This window comes from Coregonus clupeaformis, chromosome 19 (assembly GCF_020615455.1).
Source record: "Coregonus clupeaformis isolate EN_2021a chromosome 19, ASM2061545v1, whole genome shotgun sequence".
Lineage (NCBI taxonomy): Eukaryota > Metazoa > Chordata > Actinopteri > Salmoniformes > Salmonidae > Coregonus > Coregonus clupeaformis.
Genome location: NC_059210.1, coordinates 53016696 through 53033653, shown reverse-complemented (window position 1 = coordinate 53033653; position 16958 = coordinate 53016696). Strand labels below are relative to the sequence as shown.

Sequence of the window (16958 nt, the reverse complement as noted above, 5' to 3'; positions counted from 1 at the left end):
ATTGGATGCACCTGAGCTCAAATTGGAGGGTCATAGCATAAGGGTGTGAATACCTATGTAAATGAGATATTTCTGTATTTCATTTTTAATACATTTGCAAAAATTTCTAAAAACATGTTTACACTGTCATTATGGGGTATTGTGTGTAGATGGATGAGAAAACATATTTAATCCATTTTCAATTCAGGCTGTAACAACAACATTTGGAATAAATCAAGGGGTATGAATACTTCTTAAAAGCACTGTAGAGCTTATACCCTTAAATATTGTTATCCATAAACCATATCAACATAACACTTAAGCACATTTAAAACAGAAAAAAAGAAAAGATTCCTTCTTACCGTCAAGTTTTGGATGCCCTCGGAGAAGGCTCCGATCTGCCTCACAGTCCCCTCTGAGTCCTCCATCTACAATAACGGATATGGTTTGACACTCAACACCATTACTAAGAAGATCTGTCAGTGTTCAGCTGCTCTGAGCGAATACAGAAACTAGGCACAGTGCTGCCATCTCTTGTCACGGCAGTGAACGACCAAAAAGGTCAGCCTGGAATCATTGAGTAGAGAACAATCTAAAAGGTGGAGGTTGAATCTAAGTATTGATGTGATGACTTACCAATTACTTGGAGAACTTATTAAGTGTGTATGAGCACCATGCAGCCTTTACAGAGAAATGTCTTGCCAAAATGCTTGGTCTGACAATGACCATAGGAGTTGGCAAGACAGCACAAACAGACCTAGGACCAGACTAAAGTTTACCTGCTCTAGCCGGTCCAGGTCGTCCTCGTAGAGCTGAAGCTCATAGCCTTTCTGGAAGCTACGTCCCTTTGGCATCTCCACGTCCATGGGGCAGACATACTCCTCACTGTCATCCTGCCTCTTCTTCCTCAGGCTGCCGAAGCTACCGAACGACATCTTCCTCGGCTGGTGTGAACAGATTATTTCTCAAATTATAATAAATTGAGACTACAGCTCATAACCAAAACCAGTGTCAAACAGATTAGAACAATTTCTTACCCCACCCAAACACACATCTTCCCCTTCTCCATCACTCCTTACCCCTACCTAAAACCATGGTTACGTCCAAAATGGCGCCCTATTCCCTATATTGTGCATTACTTTTGACCCCTACCTTGACCTTGGCGGTGGCGGTGAGCAAGGTGTAGTCGGGATTCTCTAGACACTCCTGTTTGAGCCCCTGGGCCTCAGAGCCCACTAGCAGGTTGAAGTGGGTAGCCAGGTGCCTCCGCAGCAGGGTCTTGTTGGGGGGAATGTTCAGCAGCAGGGCCATGGTCTCCACATTGAACCGAGGCTCCAGCACCTGGGGTAAGAGGGAACATTGTGAGATGTGAGCTAGGTTGAGTCACATCCCATTCTCATTGTAAGATAAAAACCCATTGTCATTTCTATGTAGTCTCCATCTGGATTTAGTCATTTAGTAATTTTTCACAAAAAAAAAAAGTTGTTCTTCTTTTACCAAGACAACTGTGGGCCACATTAAACTGGATCAAAGGCTCTCTGATCATTCTTTCTCACCATGAGACCCCCGTGAACGCCGCTGCCCCTCAGGTTGGGGGCGTACTCCGCCAGGTCCACTGATCTCAGCCACTCCATCACTCTGTGATTGGTCCACTGGGAGATCTCTGCTGGCGTGATGTTGTTCTGACCAATCAGGAGACAGAGAGAGAAAATAATGTGTTTATCAACAGAACAAATGACTGAGCGCCAGGATTTGTTAACACTTGTTTAGCTTGAAGAAGTGGAGAAGGAGTACACAGCAAAAAGTGGATTGTCCAGTAGCACTGACTAGTGTTAATGTATTCCTGGAACCAGGGTAGTCTTCATCAGGAAACACACCGGAAAACTATTTAAAACATTTGCAACGGAAAGCAAAAATGTGCCCAGGTAGTCCCTCCCTGTTTCAGTCCGTTTTCTTCTATTTGGTGCCTAATGAAAAAGACCAGTGGTCCAGTGGACCTACCTCGTCGGAGGGCCGTCGGCGCAGGCAGTTGGGCTCGTAGTTGTTGAGGCGCAGCACCTGAATGGCTCTCTTGATGCTGAGGTGGTGGAGCACACTGCCCACCTTCAGAGACAGCAAGTCATCCTGACAGAGGACACAGGAACAATAATTTTTACAACAGTGTCAGGTCAGATGGAAATAGTCAGCAGGAGGACTCCTACATTGAGTTAGTGAGGATTTTACCATTGCGCAAAGAAAAAACAACAATTTCCCAGCAGGTAAGGTCCGACAATCTGACGAGATTCTATTTGATTGTACTAATAGTAGTGTGGTATATGTCTAGTATTTGTTTTTGCCGTCTTGTATCAAGCCATTGTGTAGTCATTGCGTCCATGGAGGGTGAGACTAGGCCTTCTCCAGTGTTCCTAATCACACTTTGTAGTCCATGCTGTACAGTCTGTTCAGCCTAATGTGAACTGGCAGTGTGATCATTAGGCCTAGAGCCATACAGTATCTCCATCTGTGGCTCTGAATGTGATCAGGCCCATCCATGCTTGGCCTGAGGACAGGACTCTTATGCGTCTGTCTATCTCTTCGACACTCACTACTGTCATGTAGTGCAGCATGCGGCCGTCCACCCTCCCCTCATCAAACTGGGTCTTATATTGAGGCAGGCCAATGTCATCCAGCCACCCTATGGGAGGAGACAAGAGAGGGGGAGAGAGAGAGAGGGGGGAAGGGGGGTGAGAGGGGATCTGTCAACCTGCCAGTCCATTTCCCCATTAGAAATCAAATTATCAAACTTACATCTTGAGAGCACTTGAATCAAATTCAGAACTTGTTTATTGGATTACAATTAATTTGAAACGCCCACCATATCATTTCGACAACATGAGATGTTAAGCATAGTAAAACCCCAGCATTAAACCTTGACTCCCCTACTGGCAGTTAATCTACTCACTGGTCACCCAATTGTAGTCCAGTTTGCCCTTGTTGTCGTCCTCCTCAGAGCCCAGGGCCTGCAGGGCCAGCTGGAGCTTCTTCCTGTGCAGCGGGTGTTTGATGCCCAGCTCCTAAACACACAGAGATAACAACCACCCAGAGCCACACCCCCAGGACAGAACAGATGATTAGTTCCATCCATTTGATTTCTCCGGTCATAGAGTACAGTATATTTGGCCACAGAGTATAAAGAGAGGCAGTGCCTAGGTTAACAAAGTGCTGAATGAATTATATTTTCATTTACGTGTAAAGTCACACTTAGTGACCCATCCCTTACAGGATTATTTGACACATATTTAAGGTCCTTAACGTACAGTACAATTAATACATAGCCTGTGGCGTCATCAATAGTTGTTTTACACCTGGGTTGCGTCAACCACAAACCTAATGGGGCGAATTGCCTCATAGGGGATAAATACAAATGACATCTGGCTGTACTGCGGAGTCCAGGTGTTTTTAATTCATACAGGTTAGTCTCATTGAAATACAATCTCTCCTGCTCAGTGCTCACCCTCTCTAGGTCCTGCTGTGAGGCCTGCAGCAGAGTCTGTCCAGAAGAGATCCACACGCAGGCCATGTTCAGACAGAGCCCCAGCCCCTGCTCCTGCAGCCAGTCACACACCTGCTCCTTGGACCAGCGGGCAAACGGGGTGTCCAGGTCACTACAAGCGAAAGAATGAGGACATGCTGACTTAACGTGGGTCAACCATTCATAAAGGAACACAGTATTGCCTTCTAACAATGACCATGAAGTTGTTTTGCTGGGAAGCATTTCAGAATGACTTGACCATGGTAGGGCGCAAAACCGGACTAGTTTAGATTGAACTTCCTTGTCATCACAAGTAGCCTGGTCCCAGATCTGGTTGTGCTCTCTCTGCCTGTAGGAGTTGGCAAGAGAGCACCAACAAATCTGGGACCAGAATACATGTCCGGATAAGGGTAGTGTAAGAGAGTCATTTCTAGCATTGTTTTTCTCTGTGTATTTCAGCACACAGAAAGCTAAAGGACGCACATGATGTTTCTCATTGCTCAAGGGGAGTGCACGGAGCACACTAACTTGTTGTTTCTCATTAATTCAAGGTGAGTTCACAGTGCACACTAACTTGTTGGGTAATCTCTGTAGGTCACGGGACCAGCCCAGTCTGGGCCCTGCTGTGGCTCGGACTCCACCTCTCTTGAACTCGACCGGTTCTGATAGGTTGTCGTCCAGGTTGAACGTGGTGGACTGACTTCTCCTCAGCCTTAAAGAAAATTAAAAAAAATACATTAATTAAATTCAAGTCGTGTCATGTTTGAAAGTTGTGCACTTATGACTCCAAGCTAAATATACCATGGTTGTGGTTACCATAGCTGAAAGCTATTTATTTTAATTTTTATAAAAGAATACACAAAACATGTTTCTCTTCCTTATATTGCAAGCTTAGTTTATCAGGCTCTTTGATTAGTCAGACTTAATTCAGAGTTTTAAATCAGATCAATATTAACCAGGGTTGTGTTCATTAGGGCAAACCGTAGCAAAATGTTTTGCAACAGAAAACAAAAAATAAGCATTTTGTACTGGACAAGTTCAAGTACTCCCTCCCTGTTTGTCAGTTTCCTTCTGTTTTGATGCCTAATGAATATGACCCAGGCATCCCAAACTCAATCTTGATGTCTACAGGACAGTGTCATCAAGAGTTCTATACCAAACATCTTTAACACTCACTTTCCAAAGAGCGCCTTAATTCCCTTGGACTTCTTCTTGCACTCGGGGGAGGTAGTGGAGGTCACACTGGTCAGTGTGTTGGTGCTGTCGCTGTTGGCTGACCTCTGGGGTAGACCAGCCAGGTCCAGATGGTCAGTGCCCCCCTCTCGCTCAATCTCAGCTGTACAAACAGGACATCAGCAATGACCACAGGGCATCAGCACTGCCATGCCACCATGGTGACAGCTGTGGGGTGCGTCCAAAATGTCACCCCTTTGGCTCTGGTCAAAAGTAGTGCACTATAATCAGGTGTAGGATCTTAAATTATCTCCCTGTCATTGTAGGAAATGTTCTGCACAGCAGGAAATGCAAACTTGTAGTGTTTTCAAGGTTTAAATAGGCTTCTAAAGTTTGTAATTTGCACTTTAAAAAAGGTCAGACTTGATTTGCCCCAACTAAAAATGTATCAACCCCTACAAAAATGGCCATTAATTATAATCCAAACAATTCACATTTACTGTTGCTGCAGGATTACTTTGCTGCTGTGAAAAACTGGTCAAATATTCTACACCTGTAGGGAATAGGATGCCATTTCAGATGCAGCCATGCACAGATATCTGCATCTCAGGGCCAGAGGCTGTGGCCCAGACACACCCTATAGCCAGCCACACCACAACTCCCAGACAGAGAGATCATGGGGATGGTATCAACACTAATACCCAGACAATCTGGTCTGTTAATGTCTGCATGCAATGGAGTGGAGACTCCTGAAGCATTAAAGAGTGCTTTTATTTTAGTTGTAGTCAAAGACTAGTTATGCACTGGTGTATAGACAAAACAGGACTGAAATGCATACAATTCACATTTCAATATTATAAATATTATACCTGAAGAGATATAGGAACCATCCTAAAACTTGAACAGAGTGTAATTCATCCACACACATTCCTAAATGAGACTCACTAAGCCTCTGGTTACAGCATGCATGACCGCCTCACTGAGCTCAACTTGTACATGGGAGGGTGAGGTGGTCTAAGTTTGGAAACCACAACATAATCAGGATCTAACTGTGTTTAGTGGGTTTACAAAAAAGGTTATTTGAACATTTGGAGTTGAATTTAGCTTTCAGGAATAGTGAACAGCGGATCAACTGATATGAGCCAAAACATCAGGTAGAACATAACATTCTAGGAAATAAATTAACTTCATGAAGACTATCCGGGCAGCATCATTGCAGATGACATCATCTGGTTATAAGACCGGGATATGGTTTGGTGCGAGGGGAGTTTGAACAGAAATAGAAATGAGAATGTACATGCAGTTTGCCGACACACAGAACAAACATACAAAAAAGGCTCTGACCTTTGATGTTATCCAGCCATGTTGCTCCTACAAAGCGGTTTGCCTAGGAATAATTGCTGGTAACATGGGTGTGGTTGTATGTGAGGATGTCTACTGTAGCTACTGTAGAATGATATACCAAAATAGCAGCAACGATAATGCCTTGCCATGGTCTAATGGTTGCCTGAGAGTAAGTAACCTCTATTCAAATGTCTAATGTTTAGAGTGGAAATTCAAACCTTCTATGCGTGAAGCATGCTTCATTAAGTCTTGAAATAACGAGGTCACCACCAAGACTTAGAATAAGACTTGGGTTAATCATGATTTCTGAAATGTAATATAAACTCAGCAAAAAAATAAACGTCCTCTCACTGTCAACTGCGTTTATTTTCAGCAAACTTAACATGTGTAAATATTTGTATGAACATAACAAGATTCAACAACTGAGACATAAACTGAACAAGTTCCACAGACATGTAACTAACAGAAATTGAATAATGTGTCCCTGAACAAAGGGGGGGTCAAAATCAAAAGTAACAGTCAGTATCTGGTGTGGCCACCAGCTGCATTAAGTACTGCAGTGCATCTCCTCCTCATGGACTGCACCAGATTTGCCAGTTCTGTGCTGTGAGATGTTACCCCACTTTTCCACCAAGTTCCCTGACATTTCTGGGGGGAATGGCCCTAGCCCTCACCCTCCGATCCAACAGGTCCCAGACGTGCTCAAAGGGATTGAGATCCGGGCTCATCACTGGCCATGGCAGAACACTGACATTCCTGTCTTGCAGGAAATCACGCACAGAACGAGCAGTATGGCTGGTGGCATTGTCATGCTGGGGGGTCATGTCAGGATGAGCCTGCAGGAAGGGTACCACATGAGGGAGGAGGATGTCTCCCTGTAACGCACAGCGTTGAGATTGCCTGCAATGACAACAAGCTCAGTCCGATGATGCTGTGACACACCGCCCCAGACCATGACGGACCTTCCACCTCCAAATCGATCCCACTCAGTGTACAGGCCTCGGTGTAACGCTCATTCTTTCGACGATAAACGCGAATCCGACCATCACCCCTGGTGAGACAAAACCGCGACTCGTCAGTGAAGAGCACTTTTTGGCAGTCCTGTCTGCGACGGTGGGTTTGTGCCCATAGGCGACGTTGTTGCCGGTGATGTCTGGTGAGGACCTGCCTTACAACAGGCCTACAAGCCCTCAGTCCAGCCTCTCTCAGCCTATTGTGGACAGTCTCCACTGATGGAGGGATTGTGCGTTCCTGGTGTACCTCGGGCAGTTGTTGTTGCCATCCTGTACCTGTCCTGCAGGTGTGATGTTCAGATGTACCGATCCTGTGCAGGTGTTGTTACACGTGGTCTGCCACTGCGAGGACGATAAGCCGTCCTGTCTCCCTGTAGCGCTGTCTTAGGCGTCTCACAGTACGGACATTGCAATTTATTGCCCTGGCCACATCTGCAGTCCTCATGCCTCCTTGCAGCATGCCTAAGGCACATTCACGCAGATGAGCAGGGACCCTGTGCATCTTTCTTTTGGTGTTTTTCAGAGTCAGTAGAAAGGCCTCTTTAGTGTCCTAAGTTTTCATAACTGTGACCTTAATTGCCTACCGTCTGTAAGCTGTTAGTGTCTTAACGTCTGTTCCACAGGTGCATGTTCATTAATTAATTATGGTTCATTGAACAAGCATGGGAAACAGTGTTTAAACCCTTTACAATGAAGATCTGTGAAGTTATTTGGATTTTCACAAATTATCTTTGAAAAAAAAAGGGACGTTTCTTTTTTTTGCTGAGTTTATATAAGAACATATATTCCTACCCTTACATCTCTATCAACACGAGCATGCCTATGGAATATGTATAAGTCACCTTCAACTCATATTCCATATAGAGTGGGCACCCAAGTAAGTAAAAAAAATTACAATTTATTTCTACGTTTTGGGAGAATCATGATTTATGAAATTGAATTACAAAGGACAGTTCAGCTCACATAACACGTTTGTGAGTTAGGTGAAAGTAGAAATTCAACAGTTGGTCGAGGTTGAGGAGTTGGTTGAGAGGATTTGGGAAGGAAGGGGATGGGGGGAATGTTATGAGTTCAAGGGTCATATCCAGTAGTGGTCATTACTCCAGAGGCGCCATACTGCTGCCCTGCCTTGCCCTGAGGACATGATGGCTCCATTATACTGTACCTAGCATAGGCGCACTCGCACTCCGGCTGCGGTCTTCACAATGTGTTACACAAAGCACACACCCGACACACATGACACGAGAGGAACAAGACAGAGGTCAAAGGTTACCGAAGGGAAAAAACTACAGGGGAGAGTCACAGTATGATGGTAGGAGGAGGAGACAGATAAGATACATACATAACACAACTACAAAGCACACACAGTAGGCTACATTTTCATAATTAGACAGGGAGAACAGTTTCTGGGACTAGTCATTATGGTGTTGGTATGTATTTTAACTATGGGTGCGGTTTTAAGAGCTACATTGAAAAACCAAGCTCTTTGGTAAGAACCACTCAGACTAAAACTAAAGGCTGTGCAGTGCCGTGGTGTAATGGTAACACTCCCCGGCACGTCACATACGACAACCTTTCCACCGTTTCTCCCACTTGCATGTCTACCCCTCTAATTTCCTTACTGTCTGAATTAAGTATCAGACACCTAAAATATATATACAAAAGTATGTGGACGCCCCTTCAAATTAGTGGATTCGGCTATTTCAGCCACACCCATTGCTGACAGGTGTATAAAATCGAGCACACAGACATGCAATCTTCATAGACAAACATTGGCAGTAGAATGGCTTTAATGAAGAGCTCAGTGACTTTCTATGTGGCACCGTCATAGGATGCCACCTTTCCAACAAGTCAGTTCATCAAATTTCTGCCATGCTAGAGCTGTCCCAGTCAACTGGAAGTGCTGTTATTGTGAAGAAGAAATGTCTAGGAGCAACAACGGCTAAGCCGCTAAGTGGTAGGCCACACAAGCTCACAGAACGGGACCGGCGAGTGCTGAAGCGCGAAGCGTATAAAAATTGTCTGTCCTCGGTTGCAACACTCACTAACGAGATCCAAACTGTCTCTGGTAGCAATGTCAGCACAAGAACTGTTGTCGGGAGCTTCGTGAAATGGGTTTCCATGGCCGAGCAGCCGCACACAAGCCTAAGACCACCATGCGCAATGCCAAGCGACGGCTGGAGTGGTGTAACGCTCGCCGCCATTGGACAGTGGAAACATGTTCTCTGGGGTGATGAATCATGCTTCACCATCTGGCAGTCCGACGGATGAATATGGGTTTGGCGGATGCCAGGAGAACGCTACCTTCCCTAATGCATTGTGCCAACTGTAAAGTTTGGTGGAGGAGGAATAATGGTCTGGGGCTGTTTTACATGGTTCGGGCTAGGACCTTTAGTTCCAGTGAAGGCAAATCTTAATGCTACAGCATACAATGACATTCTAGACGATTCTGTGCTTCCAACTTTGTGGCAACAGTTTGGGGAAGGCCCTTTCCTGTTTCAGCATGACAATGCCTCTGTGCACAAAGCGAGGTCCATACAGAAATGGTTTGTTGAGATCGGTGTGGAAGAACTTGACTGGCCTGCACAGAGCCCTGACCTCAACTCCATCGAACGCCGACTGAATTGGAACGCCGACTGCGAGCCAGGCCTAATCGCCCAACATAAGTGCCCGACCTCACTAATGCTCTTGTGGCTGAATGGAAGCAAGTCCCCGCAGCAATGTTCCAACATCTAGTGGAAAGCCTTCCCAGACGAGTGGAGGCTGTTATAGCAGCAAAGGGGGGACCAACTCCATATTAATGCCCATGTTTTGGAATGAGATGTTCGACGAACAGGTGTCCACATACAGTTGGTCATGTAGTCTTTTTTTTAAGAACAAAAAAAAGGCTACAATCTCACAAATCTAATCATACCTAACATGAATTGGTCAAAATGCACAAGATACCACATCATACAAGTTATAAAGCATCTCAGAGTAGGAGTGCTAATCTTGGATCAGTTTGGCCTTTTAGATCATAATGAATAAGATTATATGGACAGGGAGGACCTGACTCGTACTCTGATACGCTTTGTGAATATGGGCTCTGTTACCACAAAGCTTCCATCTGAGACCCACAGCCCATCCACCCACACTAGGCCATCCATCCACCCGCACTTACCCAGGTTAGGGGTGCTGGCTGTCCTTTTGCTTCCCTTGATCTTGAAGAAGCCCCGTCCGAAGGAGGAGCGAGCCTTCTTGTTACCAAAGTGGTCATCCTCCGTGGTCATGGGGTGAGACGAAGAGGGAGACTTGGGCGGGCGCTCGCTGATCTTACTGATCTCCTCCACAGCCTTATTCGGAACAGTAGCAGAAAACAGAGCTGACAATGTCAATTTGACATTTTAGTCATTTGCAGACGCTCTATCCAGAGCAACATACAATCAGTGCATTCAACTAAGGTAGGTAAAAACAACCACATATTACAATCAATCAAGTCAAAGCATTGTTCAAAACAGCTGCTATCTGCTAAATCAGTGCACACAATACCAGAACCATGTCACATCACACACATGCAGTAATATATCAAACGATCTATGGGAAATTGGATTTGAAAATACCAGACAGTGCAGAGCTGGCTTAAAGTGCAAAGAATTCATACATTTCAATTGAATGTGATAAAAGGCAATCAAACGCATGCAATGAAACCAAGGTGACACACACACATAGGGATTTGTTCATTTTTAACTGTACTCAGATACATTTTTTTGAGTACTCAAATAAATAAATAAATACATATTTTTAGAACACAAGGCCTACAATGGATTTATTTAATCTCGCATTTATCTATATGCCAACAGATCGCAACAATGCCTAATTTATCATAACCATTATAGATAACAAATCCTAAATCAGTCAATAAAAAAGCAAGTGTCATTTAAGATTAATTTATTGAAACTGTAATATCAACTGGTTATATTATACTGTGGAACACAATCTTCCAAAAGGCAGTAACCTCAGTAGTGGCGATTGCTCGTAGAAGCCTATGGCTGTGCAATGGCATAGCCTTGTTTTGTTAATTTAGCAGACAAGACGCTCTTATTTCCAGTCAAGACACCTATTTTATGTTTGGTGAGTAGGCATATGCTTAATGGTTCTGATGAAAATACACTGTCTTTATCAAACTAATGTTTTTGCATATTTTCAGTGTGGAACCTGTCCATGTTTAGGTGGGTTATAACCTAGACCAGGGGTATTTAACTCTTACCCTATGAGGTCCGGAGCCTGCTGGTTTTCTGTTCTACCTGATAATTAATTGCAAGCACCTGGTGTCTCAGGTCTAAATCAGTCCCTGATTAGAGGGGAACAATACAAAAATGCAGTGAAACTGGCTTCGAGGTCCAGAGTTGAGTTTGAGGGGCCTAGGCTAACCAATTCTAAATGGCACTAGCAGTTCGCAAAGTAGCTTAAGCGGAAAATAGACGGGACGCAATTATTTCAAAACTGCAGCTCGTTTTGGAACATATATTTTCCTACTTCAATCAACCAGTCCACTTTGAATGTGTGATAAAACTGTCGTCATTTGGCAAATTAGATACGTTTTTATAGGCATTTACACTGAGTGTCCAAAACATTAGGAACACCTGCTCTTTCCATGACATAGACTGACCAGGTGAAAGCTATGATTCCTTATTGAGGTCACATGTTAAATCCACTTCAAAATCAGTGTATATCAAGGGGAGGAGACAGGTTAAAGAAGGATTTCTAAGCCTTGAGACAATTGAGACATGGATTGTGTATGTGTGCCATTCAGAGGGAGAATGGGCAAGAGAAAATATTGAAGTGCCTTTGAACAGGGAATGGCAGTAGGTGCCAGGCACACTGGTTTGATTGTATCAACAACTGCAACGTTGCTGTGTTTTTCACGCTCAACATTTTCCCATGTGTATCAAGAAGGACATCCAGGCAACTTGACACAACTGTGGGAAGCATTGGAGTCAACATGCGCCGGCATCCCTGTGGAATGCTTTCAACCCCTTGTAGAGTTCATGCCCCGATGAACTGAGGCTGTTCTGAGGGCAAAAGGGGGTGCAACTCAATATTATGTTTTGTACACTCAGTGTATTTCTGTAGGTCTAACAGGAGCTTGTGTGTGCAGTCAGCACACGGGTGTGGAGGGAGAGGTCGGAACGGAGGGGAAAGGGAATTTAGGTAAAAGAATGGTGTGATGCTTGGCTTGGTTTATTTTTTGTTGTGCCCCGCAAATGCACATGTACAAAATGGAACACTAGGGTCAAAGCAAATTAACATGGTCTTCAAGACAACATTTTACTTGCAACAAAGCACATTCCACCAAATAGTTTTACAGTATTTGAAAATAATGTGATCTCTGGTTAAAGATCGAGTTTTGCCATCCGTTCCAGTACTCAAGTACTCATGTCCATCCCTACACAATCATAAACATTAGCCTTACTGAGGACGCTAACCTTCAGAAGGAGGAATAGGTTGTCAGCCTTCTAATAAGATGGAAGAGGCCAAAGAGGAAGAGAGGATGAGCAAACAAGAAAGAAGACCGCTGAGAACAGACTCACCTCTGTTGGCTTTTCATCCATCACCAATGTAATCTGGCACAGATGATGATATGATGGGATGGAGTGTTAGTGATGAAATTCAATGAGGACTTTAGAATTTATCAGAAATCTCTTTACCTTTTCGCTGTTGCTGACATACAAGTTGTCCTGACTCCCTGAATTGGGGCCATCCAGGGTCCTGAAATGACAAAGCTAATCACAGTGAACACTACAACACCTGGTCAATGTACTGAACCGCTGACCTTTGGGAGGAAGGAATTCTGACAGGAAGCTGAAGCGTAAAGCGACAGGATATGACATGCAGCTTCACACCATAGACATACTCACTGTGGAGTATCACATGAAAGGGGGGCCTCCTGTGACACTTCCTGGCCCCCTGCCTCGCTGCAGGGGATAAACAGACAGGTGTTGGGATGCTAATCCGACGCTAACATGGACAAGCTGCGAGCAGTCCGCTGCACGCTATACTGTACACTGGCTGTGGTCAAACCTGGGAGTGGAGGCTATAAATATTTGTCAGCACCCTTGTGGGACACCTTGGACCTTGTGGTGTCGACATGTCATCAATTATGCCACATTTACCACGCTACGGGTGAGATTAGGCGTGATAGCTCGCCTAGATATTGACTTTTTCCAAGGCCGGTCTCAATTCAGGAAGTAGGTCCACACACCATTCAAAACATCTCTCTTTCCTAGTCAGCTCACTCTGCTCAGGGGCAAACTAAGTAACATACTTTGTTCATCAACAGAGGTGTTTTCATTAGTGCACACCGTAGCAAAAAATCTTGCAACGGACAAGGTTACTAAAATGAGAGTTGGAGAAATTCAGGTAGGTCCCTTCTCGTTTGGTTCCTAGTGACAACACCCCAGCACTGGACAGTTATGGACCATCTCTAGTTCAGCTCACCTCTCTGGTTCAGCTTGGTCCAGCTCTGGCCCCCTCTTTGGATCGCATGCTGACTGGACTGTAGGGATGGGTGTGGGCGAAGACACTTCAGTAGCTCCATAGTGCATCTCCAGCTTCGCATTGAAGCAGAGGACCAAATTGAAAGAACATTTAGTAAAGTACAACCGCCATCAATGCTAGCGATTACTTTTCTCTCTCGGGTCAGTGTTTTCACGATTTAGTAGATTAAGGGTAACGAGCAGTCAAGACAATGGTGCTTGTCATCATTCAAACAGACAACCATCCAAAGTGTCACTGCATAGTGATATTGAATGTTATCAGACTAATTTGACCAAGTGACAGTGACTCAACACCTCGTTCAAAAATGTGTAATTATTGGCTGTTTTATTGGTTGGAGGACATCTGAAGGCTTTTTGATAAGGATTTCTGAGGATGACACATTAATTCATAGAAATATAATCTGTTCCGTGATCTGAGAGCCTTGACCCGTCCTAGTCAATATATTTCTATGCATGAAGCTAAGTAGTTATGTCATCATGTCATCCTGTACCTCGTCTGGGCTTTTCCCTGCTACTTCCTCAACTCCGGCTAGAGCGTGCCTCTCCGACTCCATGGCAACCGGGGTGGTTGTCGTTGACATCACGGAGAGGGAGCTGTCGCTATTACTCTCGTCACTCTCGCCGTCTTGGGTTTTCTCTGGAATGGAATATGAAAGAGTTATTTTTATCAGTCAGATATTTATGTAGCCTAGAGAGTTGGCCATTCTATTGGAGCCCACTGCCAGCAATTTTAGGCTTTGACGTTCAATTCTTAAAATATTTACCTCAAGAACACTTCTATCTGCTCTTACAAATCAAGAGTGTTTCTCTCCTAGAGATAGAACATGGTGATAGCACATTGTTTTAGAAATAGAACATGGTTTCTCAAACCTTTTTTTCCTTGCATTGAAATCATGTCCTGGACCTTCTTGTAGCGCAGCAGCGACTGCCTCAGCTCCTCGATCTTACGATCCTACAGGTGCAGAGAGGTCACAAAGATCGACGGTCAAGCCATGTGACAAGGTTCAGATAAATTTTTCCCCCTTATTGTTTTGGGCACAGAAAGGTTCGGAAAGGTTGTAACCTCTTCTTTGTCCTGTCACATTAAACTTGACAAAACAAACTCTCTGAGAATCATGAGATGGAGGGCGGTGGGGTCAACTGTAGTTTACTGTACCTTCTCCTCATTGGCTGCCATGAGTGATTCCACTGCTTTTTTCATTCTCTGCACTTCCACATCTGGAGGGTAAAGAAATGGATTTCAGCCAGAGAATATACAGCTGGGTCAACTCTGGGCCAATGTATGTCTGGGGTCCCCTGACTAACTCATCCATAGTGATCTATGGTACAACAGTACATCTATTTAGAGCGTTGTCAATACATATTATTATCCAACAGTACTATCTAAACAGTCAGGGAGACCTCAATTTTGACTCCCTGTCCAGGTAGTCTAACTATTTCCTAGCCTCACAGTGAAATAAACACCACATCTAACACAGTTGAGGGAACCTTGAGGTGGAGGATTTGGACTTGGTGGGTAAAGCCATGTCAATGTGCTGTTCTATAGCTGTCACAATAAAGACATGATGAGGATGACAAGGGTGATGGACTGATGATGATGATGAAGGTTAGAAGACAGCACACTGGGTGTTGATGGAGGGCAAGTGGTGAGAGGAGAGGGGGATAAGGAAAGGGTGAGGAGGAGAGATCTGTGGTAAAAGGAGGTGTTGGTTGAAGGAGAAAGCAGGAGGATGGGACACAGACTGAACAGTGAGCGAGCGGGCATCCATAACATGACACAGACTGAACAGTGAGCGAGCAGGCATCCATAACATGACACAGACTGAACAGTGAGCGAGCAGGCATCCATAACATGACACAGACTGAACAGTGAGCGAGCGGGCATCCATAACATGACACAGACTGAACAGTGAGCGAGCAGGCATCCATAACATGACACAGACTGAACAGTGAGTGAGCGGGCATCCATAACATGACACAGACTGAACAGTGAGCGAGCAGGCATCCATAACATGACACAGACTGAACAGTGAGCGAGCAGGCATCCATAACATGACACAGACTGAACAGTGAGCGAGCGGGCATCCATAACATGACACAGACTGAACAGTGAGCGAGCAGGCATCCATAACATGACACAGACTGAACAGTGAGCGAGCGGGCATCCATAACATGACACAGACTGAACAGTGAGCGAGCAGGCATCCATAACATGACACAGACTGAACAGTGAGCGAGCAGGCATCCATAACATGACACAGACTGAACAGTGAGCGAGCGGGCATCCATAACATGACACAGACTGAACAGTGAGCGAGCGGGCATCCACAACATGACACAGACTGAACAGTGAGTGAGCGGGCATCCATAACATGACACAGACTGAACAGTGAGTGAGCGGGCATCCATAACATGACACAGACTGAACAGTGAGCGAGCAGGCATCCATAACATGACACAGACTGAACAGTGAGCGAGCGGGCATCCATAACATGACACAGACTGAACAGTGAGCGAGCGGGCATCCACAACATGACACAGACTGAACAGTGAGCGAGCGGGCATCCATAACATGACAGACTGAACAGTGAGTGAGCGGGCATCCATAACATGACACAGACTGAACAGTGAGCGAGCGGGCATCCATAACATGACAGACTGAATAGTGAGTGAGTGGGCATCCATAACATGACAGGTGAGAGGAAGGGACGTTTTTGACATGTATACGGTCTATCATCGTATATATTTATCATTCCCTGGGGCAGTCTTAAAGGTACAATCCATAAATTCGATTTCCATTGTAATCAATATGTTGTGTAGAGAGATTTTGCGGCCGTTGCAATCACAATACCAAAGAGGAGCAGGTGAATACATTTGAACAACATATTTCTTGTAGTTTTGTGTAGGTTGTGTTTTACACTATTTATGTTTGAACTTAATCTAGTTGCCACAGAGGACAAAGAACTAACAGATTGCACCTTTAAGATATTTCCATTAAGTCAACTAACTTTACCATTCTTACAGTACATAAAGGCCAACCTTTCTGCAATACAAACCACTGATATCATATATTTTATTAACTTCTAAAATACCAGTGGCTGAACTGATAAAAGGATTTCACAGAGTATATACACAATGTATTAAATAGCTTTCCAATGGGTTATGGACAAGCAAAGTTCAGATGGGTCATTCATGCCCATACATGCAAACAGGGGACAGATGTGCAAGAGCAAATAATAATAAATACAAGCATTGATAAAACGCATAACCTTACGTTTCTCTTTCAGCCTCAATTTAAGAGTTTCATCTGGGTGAGAGACTAAACAGGACAAAGAATTACTGGCTGTAGTTTCTGAAGACTGTCCATCACGACTTCTGTCAAGACCGGATTATTTTAAATCA

At 44.5% G+C, this 16958-nt stretch overlaps 1 protein-coding gene across 9 annotated transcripts in view; it reads right to left on the bottom strand.

Moving 5' to 3' along the window:
- Positions 1 to 16958, bottom strand: part of LOC121532258 (liprin-beta-1) — a 46602-nt gene that overhangs the window by 1566 nt on the left and 28078 nt on the right. For 2 of the 9 annotated variants that reach the window (XM_041838094.2, XM_041838100.2), the window contains 20 exons: positions 16831 to 16875; positions 14713 to 14774; positions 14427 to 14508; positions 14048 to 14193; positions 13498 to 13610; positions 12918 to 12974; positions 12708 to 12768; positions 12591 to 12623; positions 10181 to 10352; positions 8186 to 8218; positions 4667 to 4826; positions 4065 to 4202; positions 3473 to 3623; positions 2921 to 3032; positions 2565 to 2653; positions 1981 to 2103; positions 1536 to 1661; positions 1132 to 1320; positions 759 to 923; positions 342 to 407 (listed from right to left, as the gene is read on the bottom strand). In XM_041838094.2, the coding sequence (XP_041694028.1) occupies positions 342 to 407; positions 759 to 923; positions 1132 to 1320; positions 1536 to 1661; positions 1981 to 2103; positions 2565 to 2653; positions 2921 to 3032; positions 3473 to 3623; positions 4065 to 4202; positions 4667 to 4826; positions 8186 to 8218; positions 10181 to 10352; positions 12591 to 12623; positions 12708 to 12768; positions 12918 to 12974; positions 13498 to 13610; positions 14048 to 14193; positions 14427 to 14508; positions 14713 to 14774; positions 16831 to 16875 (2123 nt within the window). The remainder of the gene's footprint in view (positions 1 to 341; positions 408 to 758; positions 924 to 1131; positions 1321 to 1535; positions 1662 to 1980; positions 2104 to 2564; positions 2654 to 2920; positions 3033 to 3472; positions 3624 to 4064; positions 4203 to 4666; positions 4827 to 8185; positions 8219 to 10180; positions 10353 to 12590; positions 12624 to 12707; positions 12769 to 12917; positions 12975 to 13497; positions 13611 to 14047; positions 14194 to 14426; positions 14509 to 14712; positions 14775 to 16830; positions 16876 to 16958) is intronic. The other 7 variants (XM_041838097.2, XM_041838102.2, XM_041838095.2 and 4 more) reach the window with 6 other exon arrangements.